This window comes from Mercenaria mercenaria, chromosome 14 (genome assembly GCF_021730395.1).
Source record: "Mercenaria mercenaria strain notata chromosome 14, MADL_Memer_1, whole genome shotgun sequence".
In the NCBI taxonomy this organism is placed as follows: domain Eukaryota; kingdom Metazoa; phylum Mollusca; class Bivalvia; order Venerida; family Veneridae; genus Mercenaria; species Mercenaria mercenaria.
This window is the reverse complement of record NC_069374.1, coordinates 31,753,727-31,770,444: the sequence shown is the minus strand read 5'-3', so window position 1 is coordinate 31,770,444 and position 16,718 is coordinate 31,753,727. Positions and strand designations below refer to the sequence as shown.

Below are 16,718 nucleotides of genomic sequence, written 5' to 3'. Positions count from 1 at the left end.
AAAATGTCAATGTAGAAACAACCTACTGGAGTTACTTCCCTCTTGATGAATAAACTTATATAGGCCTATATATGTAAAGAAGAACAAACTAGGGACGGGAGCCAGTCTAGCCTAGAACCACCGACCTTCCGTTAGCCACTCGCAGAAAGAATTCTACATCTCAGTGAGGTTTCGAACCTACAGCGGTGAGAACCAAGCAATTCGAAGTCAGCAGGAGGACCCCGCCATATATATTCACAGTGGGAACAAAAACTCGAGAAAATTTCAAGTTTTATTTCAAGACTTAAAATAAATAAATAAGTACAAAGTATAGACATTATTTCAAATACAAAGATCACTAACAATTTCTGTCAACCACTGGAACCATTTTTCAAACTTTATTCTTTGATTTATATTCACATGAAGTATACACATATATCAAAGTTCTTAAAACTGATTAAATCAAATACTCAAAATAAATATCCTTCTGACACTAATAACAACTTAAGTCAAAACCTAAAAATGCATTAGAAATTAAGTGAATGTTTAAACAATTTCACTGTAATGCCTTTTTAACGTCACAGGCTGCCAGCTTTTGTTATTAAAATAGAATAAATGAATTTCATGTTAAATCCTCTTTTGATAATAATTTTCTAAAAAATGTTAAATGTTCAAATACTAATTAACATAATGAAAAGTACAACAGAATCCATCGTTTTTTTATTACCTCCCTTTTTGGCTCTGACAGTATATGTTCATGTCCAATGTTGGAACTAGTGCTTTTTAATATGCTTGCTATTAATGCATAGCACCAATTCAGTGAGGTGATTTATTAGTTTCTTTTTTTAACAAAAAATCAAAGGCCTTATGGAACAATTTTCATGACAAAATGTAAAACTGAAATATAAAAGTACCTTTCTACAGTAAAAAAAAGCTGTTCATGTTTATTAAAAAAAATAATCAATAATTCATTTCTTAAGAGTGAAAACAACTTTGTCCCAAAACAGCATGAAACACAACCTTTTATCAAATTACACAGCACTAAATCATAGTGCCGGACATCCAATGTCTCGCTTCATTAAATGCAATGTATTATTTTCATATATAATCAGAGTACCATATACTCATTGTCTTATATCATCAAATGCAGCATATTGTTTTCAAATATAATGGAGATCACTCATAAAATTGCTTGATAGAATATGGTAATGGCCTATAAAAGGTGTCTATTCCCTGTACCAATTTGTGAGGAGATCTATCTTAATTATTAGTCATGATAGCCAAGTAGGTTTTACATAACTAGGGCATATACATCTGTACAATAAAAAAATATATTGCCTAGATTTATGGATTGCATCTAATCAAGTAACTGGCAGAGCTGCTGAGGTATATTTAACATGTAAAACTACAGCTGTCACTTAAGGCAATAAATACCCTCAGACGCCACTTTGATATTGGGACATTAAAATGTTGCGATCATGACCTTTGACCTTCAAAGTGACCTTGACCTATTGACCTACATTTGTTTTGATGAGGTTAATATCTGATGTTAGGTTATGAAAATCTTTACAGTGGTTCAGAAGATATGGAGCAGACACAAAGTTGTGCTATTTGATTCTCGAGTTCTTAGTGTGGCCTTGACCTTGAACCTAATTACCTGGGTTGTGCACTGTGCATTTTGTCTGAATGAGGTAAATAACTTATGCTACTTTTACGAAAATCTTTTTAGTTGATAAGAAGACACAGAACGGCCACAAATTAAGCCATTAGACCTTTGACTTCCAAATGTGATTTTTACCTTGGACCAAGTGACCTTGGTTGTCTTGGTGAGGTGTACAACTGATGTTACTTTTATAAAAATATTCAAAACAGTTAAGAAAATACTGGGTGAACACCAAGTTAGGCTATTTGACCTTTGACCTCCAAGTGATCTTGACCTTGACCTGGGTTGTGCGCACTGCACATGGTCTTGATGTGGTTAACAATTGATACTACTATGTTAAAAAATCTTCCCAGTGGTTCAGATGTAAAATGGACACAATGGGTAAACAGACATACCAAGGCGCCTAGGGACACGCATGACTCCAATATAACCCCCATACACTGTATCTGGGGGTGTAATAATTTCAAAACATAAAAATCTTGGGGGATGTTTTTTTTGACATAATGTCAATCACATCATAAGTAAAATCAAGGTGTATTAGATCACTAAAACCAAAATCATTTTCAATTTCCTTTAAAAAAAATTTAATTAAAGTTAACGAAAGATCCTCAAAACCGTATAGATCAATTGGGAAACTAAAAGGTGAGACCCTTTTGATACAAATAATTAAAATGCCATACCAAGAGATATAATTTTGCAGAGATTCTAATGTCAGCTGTGTGTGACTTTTCCTGTTGATCTTTTGTCATCAATATTGTTTTCTACTTTAAAACAGTATTCAGAACAATCAATTAAGCCTGCCATTCAAAAGTCGATTGAAGTGAAGATCAAGCTGATTTTCATCATTAAAGAATATAAGCACATGTGGCTCACACAAGAGTTGATTAGGTATTAATTTGTTACTTTCTTTAAGTAAACATTTAATCATTTTCGCACAATGTAGCAATTTCAACATCAAATATTGAACACCTTTTCATCTTTCACGTCAATGCACGACAGGAAGACTTAAACTAAATTAAGTTTTCTCTTGTACAGTTCCTATGGGATCTCGGCTTGTAATCATAACAGTTCAAGGTAAGAGAAAATACTAAGTATTATCCTAAAGTGACATCACAGAATCAATGTGTCCTATTATGTTTCCATGGTAGTAATAATAATACTTCGCTTAGTAAAAGTGAAAATTTCAAATGACTGGGCAAAACCATGCTTTCAGTAATGTATTGATATAATTGATGTATGTATGTGTTTATTCTATAACTAAAGCCTTGATTATATAATCTTCAATGGCCTTTCTCGAGACAAAGCATATTTTCATATAAAAAGATTTTTTTGAGCTGCGCCATGAGAAAACCAACATAGTTTGTTTGCGACCAGGATGGATCCAGACCAGCCTGCGCATCCATGCAGTCTGGTCAGGATCCATGCTGTTCGCTTTCAAACCTATTGCAACTAGAGAAACCCCTAGCGAACAGCATGGATCCTGACCAGACTGCGCGGATGCTGGTCGCAAATGCACTATGTTGGTTTTCTCATGGCGCAACTCATTTTTTTATGTGCAACATACAGACAGATACAGTGTAAACATGATATCTCAAATTCTGGCTATCTCAAAGACATGTTTAAGTCCTGTTCTGAAATCACGTACATAAAATATCATTTTAAGCGGAATTTCAGTTATATCGATGCTAAATCCCTTGGAATTTGAGATACCGAGTTTTAACTGTATACATGTATTAAGGTCACAGTATCTAATGTAACAATCCCACTGAGTTCAAATCGGCAACAATAATTAACATACACTGAACAGCTTTAAAAACACAACACTTTTTTTTAAATATATTCTTCCAAAAATTGTGAATATCTGAAGCAATATTTTTGATATGAAAATAAACATACACCTGCTTCATATCATTTATGATGTTTCATTATGAAATCATTCATGCATGACAACAGAGTATATAATTATGGTTTATATATGCATGCAAAATATGAGGTCAGTACTGATGAAAATCCCTTCTCTATTGACTATCGGTAAAAAAAAATCCATTTTTTCTTAAAAAGAAGTAGACATGGGTAATGTCAACCTTTTTACTGTCTCAATGCACAAAAGGGGAAATTTTACAACATAAACAGAAATTTTCGAGTACCATATTCTATAGGGTTGACTTGAATACAGCTTGTGAATTTTGAAATGAAAAAAAAATGTAATTTTTGTAAAATATTTCAAAGTATTTGAAATTTTAGGCACTTTTTCAAAACTGGTAAATGAAAAAGCCTTTAGGAGAGCTCTTTGGCTTACACCTACATCGTATACTGGTAACTCGGTGTTAAAAACATGAGTATATTGAGTATAATTACTGGTTTGTCCTTAAATATGTAATGAAAAATACACTAAAAATCATACTGATGAACACCATTCTCTGATTTGACAAGCATATCAGGCACAAATCCTTACTTAACCCTTACCCTGCTAAATTTCTATGATGGACTGGTCCATCATTCAATTTGGGCAGTACCATTTATCATTTGAAGGGATGCTTACTGAAAATTTACTGACGGAATAGCGAACAGTGCAGACCATGATCAGACTGCACGGATGTGCAGGCTGATCTTGGTCTGCACTGGTCGCAAAGGCAGAATTACTTGCCGCCAGCAGGCTAAAGGTTAAACAAATTTTGTGTCATTTTGTAACTCATTTTTGTAGTGTGTCTTATAAAACATAATTATGCAAATATGGATTTCATCATAATGAAATTTTTGTCAACTATACATTACTTCATAGAAAATTTTAATAAAAACCTAAGCGTAAAGCAGGAATTATTTAACTCTTACTCTGCTAAATTTCTATAATGAACTTGTCCATCTTTCAATTCGGACAGAACCATTAACTGTAAAAGGGTGCTAACAAAAAAGATACTGACTGAATGGCAAACAGTGCAGATCTCGATCAGACTGCATGGATGTGCAGGCTGATCATGATCTACACTGGTCGCAAAGGCAGAATCAATCGTATCCAGCATGATATGGGTTAAAGCTTTGTAAGTGTTGTCCTTTTAGAGCAGTTCAGTGTAAAATATAAATAGTTTATTAGTGGCATATAATATCAAAGATACCATAATATTGGTATTATCACAGACATGTTTATCCTACAATTGTTAAGTTAACAAGAGGACCATGATGGTCCTGAATCGCTCACCTATCTCCACATGACCCAGTGTTCAACTGAGTATGACATCGTTATTTCTATTATTTGACATAGTGACCTAGTTTTTGAGCACATGTGACCTAGATATCATCAAGATAAAAAATTCTGACCAATTATCATGAAGATCCATTGAAAAACATGGCCTCTAGAGAGGTCACAAGGTTTTTCTATTATTTGACCTAATGCAGGGCGTCAAGTGCTTTTGGGAGTCAAAAATATAGGTAGGATCCTGAAATATAGGTATTTGGGGGCCAGAAATATAGGATTATATAGGTTGCTTATAATGAAGAAAACAAGTCAGACAAGTGTTTTATCCTCCTCCACCACCTACCAGCACTCTCTTTTATTAAACATAAAATACAAAGGAACAGAAAAAGTGGCTACTTTTATGATTTTAAACAAATAACATTTTGACATATATCTTACTTTCATAATAAACTATTAATTCACCAACAGACAAAACTTTACCAATACTGGTACTCAAATCAGTTTAACAGGGAATTTTTTGTGTTGAGTGCCTTTTGCATGTTGAAGATTTTGTCTCAGTCCAGCATTATCACACTTTATGTCAGTTTTGCACAATGTACAGTGACCATAAGAGTCACTCTTCCCCTTGACACACCATAATTTCAGTTCATGTCCATTGCCATCTACTTCTGATAGCCACCTATCTCGAAACTGACTCTTATTAGCAGGCATTATGAGGCTTAATTATGAAACATTAAGGCTTGTTTATTCTGAAAACAAAATAAAAACATGTGCATTTCCTATTCACATTTTTATACATGAAGGCTTTAAGAAATGGAAAATATTCCAATTGTAAAAAGAACTTCCATTACTTAAAGCTTTCCTAAAGCTGGGCTGGGCAAAGTCGCTACACCTGAAAGGAATACAAATTTCAATGCCTAAAAGGTAACAGCATATTTATAAACTCAATTATCATAGAATTACTTCTTTTTTAATGGTTTGAATGACCTTTGTATTCCTTTCTTTACCACAAAATTTCCAGATTATAGGTATTTATAGGTATTTTGGCAAAATATAGGATCTTATAGGTTATTATAGGTAGAGGGCTAAAATATAGGAAAATATAGGTAAATATAGGTAACTTGACGCCCTGCCTAATGACCTAGTTTTTGAAGGCACGTGACCCACTTTTAAACTTGACCTAGATATCATCAAGGTGAACATTCTCACCAATTTTCATGAAGATCTCGTGAAAAATATGGCCGCTAGAGAGGTCACAAGGTTTTTCTATTTTTCGACCTACTGACCTAGTTTTTGACCGCACATGACCCAGTTACGAACCTGACCTAGATATCATCAAGCTGAACATTCGCACCAATTTTCATGAAGATCCATTGAGAAATATGGCCTCTAGAGAGGTCACAAGGTTTTTTCTATTTTTAGACCTACTGACCTAGTTTTTGACCCAACGTGACCCAGTTTTGAATCTGACTTAGATATCATCAAGATGAACATTCTGACCAATATTCATGAAGATCTCATGAAAAATATGGCCTCTAGAGAGGTCACAACGTTTTTCTATTTTTAGATCTACTGACCTAGTTTTTAACCCCACGTGACCCAGTTTCGAACTTGACCTAGATATCTTCAAGGTCAACATTCTGACCAATTTTCATGAAGATCCATTGAAAAATATCGCCTCTAGAGAGGTCACAAGGTTTTTCTATTTTTAGACCTACTGACCTAGTTTTTGACCGCACATGACCCAGTTTCGAACTCGACCTAGATATCATCAAGGTGAACATTCTGACCAATTTTCATGAAGATCCATTGAGAAATATGGCCACTAGAGAGGTCACAAGGTTTTTCTATTTTTAGATCTACTGACCTAGTTTTTGACCCCACATGAACCAGTTTTGAACTTGACCTAGATATCATCAAGGTGAACATTCTGACCAATATTCATGAAGATCTCATGAAAAATATGGCCTCTAGAGAGGTCACAAGGTTTTTCTATTTTTAGATCTACTGACCTAGTTTTTTAACCCCACGTGACCCAGTTTCGAACTTGACCTAGATATCATCAAGATGAACATTCTGACCAATTTTCATGAAGATGCATTGAGAAATATGGCCTCTAGAGAGGTCACAAGGTTTTTCTATTTTTAGACCTAATGACCTAGTTTTTGACCCTACATGACCCAGTTTCGAACTTGACCTAGATATCATCAAGATAAACATTCTGACTAATATTCATGAAGATCTCATGAAAAATATGGCCTCTAGAGAGGTCACAAGGTTTTTCTATTTTTAGACCTACTGACCTAGTTTTTGACCCCACGTCACCCAGTTTTGAACTTGACCTAGATATCATCAAGGTGAACATTCTGACCAATTTTCATGAAGATCTTGTGAAATATATGGCCTCTAGAGAGGTCACAAGGTTTTTCTATTTTTAGACCTACTGACCTAGTTTTTGAAGGCACGTGACCCAGTTTCGAACTTGACCTAGATATCATCAAGATGAACATTCTGACCAACTTTCATAAAGATCCCATGAAAAATGTGACCTCTAGAGTGGTCACAAGCAAAAGTTTACGGACGCACGGACGGACGACGGACACCGCGCGATCACAAAAGCTCACCTTGTCACTTTGTGACAGGTGAGCTAATAAAAGCAAGAACTTGTGTGATCACTTGAAACTATGAGAGACCTAATGTAAAATATTAGCAGCCTACAAAAAGTATAATCTAATGTCTCTACCACTGCTAGATGTCAGTCCCTGAAGTAGCACTAAATATAAAATCTGCTGAAAAGCATGTCCCTATAACATTAGAATATTGTCTCTGAATTTTTCACCAATTTGTAGAACGATTTTTCTTTGTATTTCTTAATCAAGCAAAGGACTTCCCAAGGTTGGCATATTCTTTGCAAAATCAATGACCAGTACAAATTTTTGATATTTGCTACATCAGCTGTGAGTGCTTCTTGTCTTCACTCCACGTGTCTTGTTTATTTTGGAGTGTCAGCCCCTCTTCCACTGCCTGCGGATGCCTTTCTTGGGCTTATACTTCCACCACCTGAAAAGAGAAGCAAAGAAAGAATCAGCTTGTGTTTACAGTATGGAAACACTTGCTGTAGTTGATGGATGGTGTCCACAAGATTTTTTCTTACTTTAGCAGTTCTTAACCAGTGTTCATCAAATTTGGTCAAAATGTTTAAAGGGCATGATATCTTGGCTAAGTTCTATAACCAGCTGGATCCACCAAGTCTCTCTGGAGTTATAACCCTTGAATTAAAAAAAGAGAGCAAAAACTGATAGTATCTATTCTCTTACTTCAGCATTTCTCATCCAATGTTAACCACACTTGATCACAATGTTAATGGGCATGACATCTTAGCCAAGTTCAAAGCCAGCTGGATCTGCCATGTCTCTGGAGTTATGGCCCTTGAATTACTAAAAATTGTAAAAACCGACAGTATCTGCTCTCTAACCTAAGCAGTTCTTATAGAAAACTTGGTCACAATGTTTATGGGAATAACATGTTGGCCAAGTTCAAGAACCATCTAGATAGTCCCAGATGCTATGTAGTTATGGCCGATGATTTACTAAAACTTGACTGCAAAAAACTGCAAGAAAAACTGACATTGTCTGCTCTCTAACTTGAGTATTTCTTATCCAACAATTACTAACTGGGTCACAATGTTAACGGGATCTCAGATAAGTCTGATCAACAGTCAGATAGTACAAATCACTCTTGAGTTATGACCCTTGAATTAATCAATTACTGTGAAATCATTAATATTCGTGGGGGACTAATTTCGTGGATTTCGTGGTTGAGTCAATCAACGAAATTTAATCCCAACGAACAAGTAAAATTCCCATTATTTTAATGTTCAAAATTTGAAATCCACGAATTCATATCCCCATGAAATTGCCATTTTGACCAAAACCACGAAATTTTATGCCCACGAAATTAAATGATTTTACAGTATCTAAAATTGTGAAAGATGATTTGCTTGTTCATAGTAACTGGTGCAGTATTTCTCCAAAGTTCATCAAACTGTCACAATGTTTATGGACATATTATCTTGGCCAAGTTTGATAACCAACTAGTCTTGGAGTTATGGCCCTTGCATATTAGTCAAATTGAGAAAATTGACAACTAGTCTGTTCAATTGCAAAGTAGATAATTTTAGAAGTCAACAGTAACTTGCTCTGACAGACATAATTATACTAAAATAGTCTGGCATTCTTGTAATAAATGAAGGTTATTTTAGAAAGTTTAAATGTTACATGTAATAAATAAATTGTTCCCAATGTAAAGAAAATACACCAAAATTCACTACCTGTTCTCAATCTAAGCCATTGGTCTGGTTATTACTAGTGCTGGTGAATTAATCTACCTTTATATGTATGTGCTGCAGGCCAAAAACAAGAGCTCGTAGAACACGAAATGCCCCCCTTGATGCATTCAGTAACTGCACAAGGAACAGAAATTATTTGGTCACTGTGCACTGGACATTTGATGTACTGACCTCAAATCAATAATTATGGGTCATTTACCAGTCATAAGTGACCTCTCTTAAACCAAAGCATTCTCTAGTTATTTGGCAAAAAAGTTCTACTGTTCTGTGTCAATGTGACCTTGACCTACTGACCTGAAAATTAATAGGGGTCATCTGCTAGTCATTTACCAGTCATAAGTGACCTCTCTTAAACCAAAGCATTCTCTAGTTATTTGGCAAAAAAAGTTCTACTGTTCTGCGTCAATGTGACCTTGACCTACTGACCTGAAAATTAATAGGGGTCATCTGCTAGTCATGATCAACCTCCCTATCAAGTTTTGTGATTCTAGGCCCAAGCGTTCTCAAGTTATCGTCTGGAAACGGTTTAACTGTTCCAGGTCACTGTGACCTTGACCTTTGACCTACTGACCTCAAAATCAATAGGGTTCATCTGCTGGTCATGACCAACCTCCATATCAACTTTCATGATCCTAGGCCCAGTTTAGCTTTCTTGAGTTACCACACAGAAACCATTTAACTGTTCCGGGTCACTGTGACCTTGAACTTTGACCTACTAATCTCAACATCAATAGGGGTCATCTGCTGGTCATGGCCAACCTCCCTATCAACTTTCATGATCCTAGGCCCAAGCGCTCTTGAGTTATCATCTGGAAACCAATTGGTCTACATACCGACCTACCAACAGACAGACAGACCGACCGACATCTGCAAAACAATATACCCCTCCTTCTTTGAAGAGGGGCATAAAAATGAATGACTTGAAAGACAACCTCACATTTGAATAAAATTCTCCTGACTGAGCTAAACACCATGTATAATTTTACATCTGATAACTAAAAGGCAAGTTATGACTTGTTGTGAAAGTCTCTGTTTGGGAAAAAAACAAGTACATTGTTTAATATATCATAAAATTTCAAAATCAATTACACAAACAGTAACTGTTAAATATGTGTCTGTGCAAGGATGTGATGATCACAGGCACACAACAGGAAAAGTAAAACTAAATACCGGCATGTATTCATAGCCTGTCAAATATAAACATGAAGTATTCTGAAATATTGTTGCTCTGGCAGAAATTAATTTCCCAGTCAGATGTATATAAACACAATGTACTTGTAACATGTAACATTTGCAGTTCCTCATTTATAATACTGTAGACTGACAAATATTTGTGTTAGTTTCAACTGCAGGCCCAGATCCAGAAATATTTGAATGGTGGATGGTTGGGGGCGTCACTGGCGAGGAACATAGCTCCAAGTGGTGGGGGGGGGGGGGGGATGTTAAGGAGGGGCCCTCCAGTTGTGTTGGGGTGGCTACTAGGGTGTCTTCCCCAAAAAACTTTGGTTGTGTCCTCTGCAATTCGTCTTTATTAACAACTGAAAAAGGTCTTAGTTTTTTTTTTATTTATAAAAATCTATCTAGTGGTTAAGAACATTTAGCACAGACACTATGGATGGATGGACGGATGGACTGACAAACAGATGTGCAGACTCCAATATTATACAGCCCCAATACTTTGTATCTGGAGGGTATAAATAAGTTATGCACATCTAAACTTCATGGTGATGATCTGTATGAAGTTTCATTAGAATCCCTTCAAAATTGTGGAAGAGTTTCTCCACAAACTTGAAAGGGACAGTGGCCGTAGTGCTTCAACTCCACAAACACACATCCCCTAACCTTTGTCCAACCCAGAAAATGTCATACACATCTTTACTTCATGGCGACCAAGTAAATGAAGTTTCATTGGAATTTTTTTTTAATCTGTGGAGGTAGTTTACATCATAAAGTTTCTGCAATGGACCAACCACCTGACCAACCAACCAATGACTCCTATATAACCCAGTAAACATTTTTTAACATTTTGATGGGTATAAATCTAACCAACCAACAGAATGGTATAAAAACATCTACAATATCAGAAAAGTGATAATTTTGTTAAACACAGCTAGATGTCACTGACCCAATAATAAACAGACATGTTAATTGGACATTATTAAATTACAAATAACCAGAAAAAAATGTCATTCACAATATGATAACATCTGTAACTCTACTAGGTTTTGACAATATGGAGCACTCAGTCTACTTTCAAAGACACTTTAAAATGAATTTTGTCTGAATAGTTGTTTTTTTCTTAAAAAAATGAGAAAGAATTGATAAAAGAATACTGAAGAACAATCAGATCCACTGATGATAATCAAATTGCACTTTACATTTTCAAGTACATGACCAAGTAAACAATAAATATAAACTAAACAAACACATTAACTTAAAATAAAAGTTCTACAGTAGCTAAAATAACCAGAAATTACTACAATGTATAAATAAAATAAAACATTGACCAGTAATCAAACATATGAGCTATAAAACATGCTATAGGGGTGTGCAGAAAGTTTTGGGGCAAGTGCCATACCTTTTTTCATTTTTCAGTATTTTTCCATGGAATTTTCATGGAATTTTCCGTAACCGCATGTTTTCTCATTTTCTCTGGATACCTTTGAATTTATTCATTTATTCTTGTGATTCTTTTTTTTTTCAGTTTCTATAGCAACGTCCAGTAACCTTGAAGCTTATGGAATATTTTGTTTGTTTGTTTGTTTGTTTTGGGTTTAACGCCATTTTTCAACAGTATTTCAGTCATGTAACGGCGGGCAGTTAACCTAATCAGTGTTCCTGGATTCTGTACCAGTACAAACCTGTTCTCCGCAAGTAACTGCCAACTTCCCCACATGAATCAGAGGTGGAGGACTAATGATTTCAGACACAATGTCATTTATCAAATAGTCACGGAGAACATACGCCCTGCTGGAGGATCAAACTCGCGACCCCGCGATCCATAGACCGACGCTCTACCCACTGAGCTAAGCGGGCGGATGGAATATTTTGTAAAACTCCTGTTTATATGACATTAATGATCAGAATTAACACCGCAAAATGATTAACATTATTCTTGTAGATGTTATTCTGCAAAACCATATAACACTGTCAATGTCATATATGGTTTATGTGGAATAAACAGGTAGCATGTTTCAATGAATGAATGAGGAATGAAACAGCAGCAAAAATATTTAACGAGATTTTGCTGAATTGAAAATTCTGTCTTCATCGTGACAACAATGCCTTTGTTTACAAGGGCAGCACTGGCCTAGTTAGTTAGTCTATCTGACATCCCACCTTCTATCCACACCTGGCAACATGTGTTTTGTCTTTTTCCCGAAAATCTAAGAAAAATTGAGAGGATGGTGTTTTGATGATGTAGATGACCAATCTGTCCCTGTTCACAAACCTATATGGAGAACACCACCAGAAAACTTAAAAAACTGTTTTGAATTTCAGTTCCAAAGAATTAAAAAGTGTGTGAAGTATTCTGGACAGTAAATTGAGTAATTATGACTGTTATTTTCACCTGTTGTCCACATTCATAGTTGCTCCCCTTGCCCCCCCACCCCCACCCATTCTCATGTAGACACCAAGTTGCCATGGCAACAATAACAAGCACACTATTTGAACAATAATATCACAGTAACAAATCAACAGAATATACCCATAGCTATTTATGAGAAAAAAAATTCAAAAAATTCATATAAAACTAGAGCTATCACTAAAGGTGATGAATGTACCCCTCGCATGCACTGACACAGTACATTGCAATTTGACGCACACAAGATTGCATAATTATGTGGACTGTATGTATATAGACTGTATGTATACAGTATAGTAACAAAAACAAAGACCCATAACTATGCAGAATATTTATCTAAAAGAATGTAACATGCACCATGCACAACTAGGGTTGGTACTGATCACTTGTGTGAAGTTTCATTAAATTGTGTGCAAGGGTTTGGTAGATTAGGCACGCACAAGATTGCATATGCAGACTGTATGTACATAGTATGTTAACAAGAAACAAAAGTCCCATAACTCTGCAATTTTTGTTGCTGAAAGAACCTAACATGCCCCATGCACAACTACTGTTGTTACTGATCACTTGTGTGAAGTTTCATTAAACTGTGTCAAAGGGATGAGGAGAGATGGTGCACACAAGATTGTGTCTATGTATATAGTATAGTAACAAAAAAACAAAGTCCCATAACTCTGCAATTTTTTTTTCTGAAAGAACCTAACATGCCTCATGCACAACTACTGTTGTTACTGATCACTTGTGTGAAGTTTCATTAAACTGTGTCAAGGGGATGAGGAGAGATGGTGCGCACAAGATTGTGTCTATGTATATAGTATAGTAACAAAAAAACAAAGTCACATAACTCTGCAAATTTTTTTTCTGAAAGAACCTAACATGCCCCATGCACAACTACTGTTGTTACTGATCACTTGTGTGAAGTTTTATTAAATTGTGTCAAGGGGATGAGGAGAGATGGTGCGCACAAGATTGTGTCTATGTATATAGTATAGTAACAAAAAAACAAAGTCCCATAACTGCAAAAATTTTTTCTTAAAGAATATAACATGCCCCATGCACAACTACCGGTACTGTTGGTACTGATCACTTGTGTGAAGTTTCATTAAACTGTGTCAAGGGGATGAGGAGAGATGGTGCCCACAAGATTGTGTCTATGTATATAGTATAGTAACAAAAAACAAAGTCCCATAACTCTGCAAATTTTTTTTCTAAAAGAACCTAACATGCCCCATGCACAACTACTGTTGGTACTGATTACTTGTGTGAAGTTTCATTAAATTCTGTCAAGGGGATAAGGAGAGATGGTGCGCACAAGGTTGCGTCTACGGACAGACGGACAGACAGACAACCTGAAACCAGTATACTCCCCCTTACAACTTTGTTGTAGGGGGGTACAAATATTAAAATGTGAAACAGTTACAGCACTTGTATTGTCCTGAAACCTTCTGGTTACATCACCTATCTAAATACTTACCAAAATAAGTAAAATTATTGTCCTATGTTGTACAAAAGCAAGTAAATATTTGTATAATGCACTGCAAACTCATTCTATAAACATGTATGGGTATTCGGGTATACTAAAATGGTTTCAGGTGAAAAAGAAACAAGTAGTTAACAAGAGGCCAAATGGACCTATGCCGCTCACCTATAAAGGGCCTTGTCATTTTAACTTTGTTGAAATGGTTCCAAAAAAATAAAAGGCACAATATGAAATCCGGTGTGAACACCCATTTAAATGAGTATTTATTTTCCTTTGTTCTTCATACAAGAAATCTATTTATTTATTTGGGTTTTACGGCGCACCAACACAAGAAATCTACTCAGGGATGTGAAACAACTTCAGGAAACGTAAAACTCACCATTTATCTCACATGGTCTCATACTTTTAAAATGTAGATTGAAATTTGATAAAGACACTTTCCTAGGACAGGCTCTTGAAATTAAACCTATCAATTATACAATTACCAATATAACCTGTTGTTCTTGACAAAAAGTGTAGAACTGGATATTTGTATTCTATGGGAATAATAACAGAAATTCCCTGTCTGTCTGTATAGAGGGTCAGGAACCAAAACCAGGCAATTAATTATAGAATTAATGAAAAACAAAACACAATATCTCATTTGGGAGGTCAACTTCAAGTCAAGGGTATATATTTTTGCTTTGAAGGGAAATTACCAGTACTATTAATATTTAGATTAGTAGCTGTGAAGTTGTTTCCCCTTTTACAGATTTTTCTATGTTTTTAGCACCAGTCAACCCCTAAAATCAGTCAAGCGGAACCATTTGAACAAATTTGAGAGAGGACCTTGCTAGAATGCTACAGACCAAGTTTGGTTAAAATTCATCAAGCGGTTCATGAGAAGTTGTTTAAAGGTGAAAAGCGACAGACGATGGACACATGCAGGTCCATCATAATAGCTCACACTAACCCTCTTGTTTAGTTGGGCTAATGAATTTCAGATAATGTCATGAATACATTTTATTAACATTAATAAAACAACACAGAGATCCACATTATGGCTTCTTCTAAAAACATATTCCGAGTCAATAACTAGAGCTATCACTAAAGGTGATGAATGTACCCCCCGCATGCACTGACACAGTACATTGCAATTTGACACACTTAAGACTGCATAATTATGTGGACTGTATGTATATAGACTGTATGTATACAGTATAGTAACAAAAAACAAAGTCCCATAACTACGCAGAATATTTATCTAAAAGAAGCACCATGCACATCTAGGGTTGGTACTGATCACTTGTGTGAAGATTCATTAAATTGTGTGCAAGGGTTTGGTAGATTAGGCACGCACAAGATTGCATATGCAGACTGTATGTACATAGTATGTTAACAAGAAACAAAGTCCCATAACTCTGCAGTTTTTGTCACTGAAAGAACCTAACATGCCCCATGCACAACTACTGTTGTTACTGATCACTTGTGTGAAGTTTCATTAAATTGTGTCAAGGGGATGAGGAGAGATGGTGCCCACAAGATTGTGTCTATGTCTATAGTATAGTAACAAAAAAACAAAGTCCCATAACTCTGCAAATTTTTTTTCTAAAAGAACCTAACATGCCCCATGCACAACTACTGTTGTTACTGATCACTTGTGTGAAGTTTTATTAAATTCTGTCAAGGGGATAAGGAGAGATGGTGCGCACAAGATTGCATCTACGGACAGACGACCAGAAGGACAGACAGACAGACGGACAGACAGACAGACAACCTGAAACCAGTATACCCCCCCCTTACAACTTTGTTGTCGGGGGGTACAAAAAATAGGATTTCTGTCCTTATAAATTCATGTTTTGCAATAAAATGAGCAATGACTACCAGTAAGCCAAATTGTAGAAATTTAAGGGCCTATATATTACATACACTTCAATTTGTACTTAATTCTGAAATGTACTTATTATAATTTTGTGGCTATGAAACTTCAAGGTTTTTGCTATAGTGATGTGAACACATTTCAAGTTTTGAAGACAAAATGAATAGGAATCTTACATGTCCACTGGGATTGAACCAACCTCTAAATCCATGAAAATTGGGCCCCCTGCTATTATTAACTTTTAGCCTGCTGGTGGCAAGTGATTCTGCCTTTGTGACCAGTGCAGGCTGATCATGGTCTGCACTGTTCGCTAAATTGTAGTCAGTAAATTTTCAGTGAACACCCCTTAAAATAATAAATGGTATTGCCCAAATTGAATGATGGACCAGTCCAGGTCATAAATTCATACCCCAAAGTAATAGCTGTTTCAGCAAAATCTATCAGTAATTTCACTATGATTACCATTTGATTAGTATGACACTCTGAATTACATTGCATTATTAAATAAATTTAATAAAAACAGTGTGTTCTTAACTAGGTTTAAGTCTTATAACTAATGACAAATTCTAAAATATTTCTATATATAGGGCAGATAACAGGTTAATTAAGTG

General features: G+C 35.5%; 1 protein-coding gene across 5 annotated transcripts in view; it reads right to left on the bottom strand.

The window, feature by feature from the left end:
• Nucleotides 1-258: 258 nt before the first annotated feature.
• LOC123527175 (lisH domain-containing protein ARMC9-like) overlaps nt 259-16,718 on the bottom strand; it is an 80,069-nt gene continuing 63,609 nt past the window's right edge. For 4 of the 5 annotated variants that reach the window (XM_053523175.1, XM_053523174.1, XM_053523176.1 and 1 more), the window contains one exon: nt 259-7,895. In XM_053523175.1, coding sequence (XP_053379150.1) covers nt 7,828-7,895 — 68 coding nt within the window. In that variant the 3' untranslated portion in view covers nt 259-7,827. Of the gene's footprint in view, nt 7,896-14,243; nt 14,266-16,718 lie in introns of all 5 variants that reach the window. The other variant, XM_053523177.1, reaches the window with a different exon arrangement.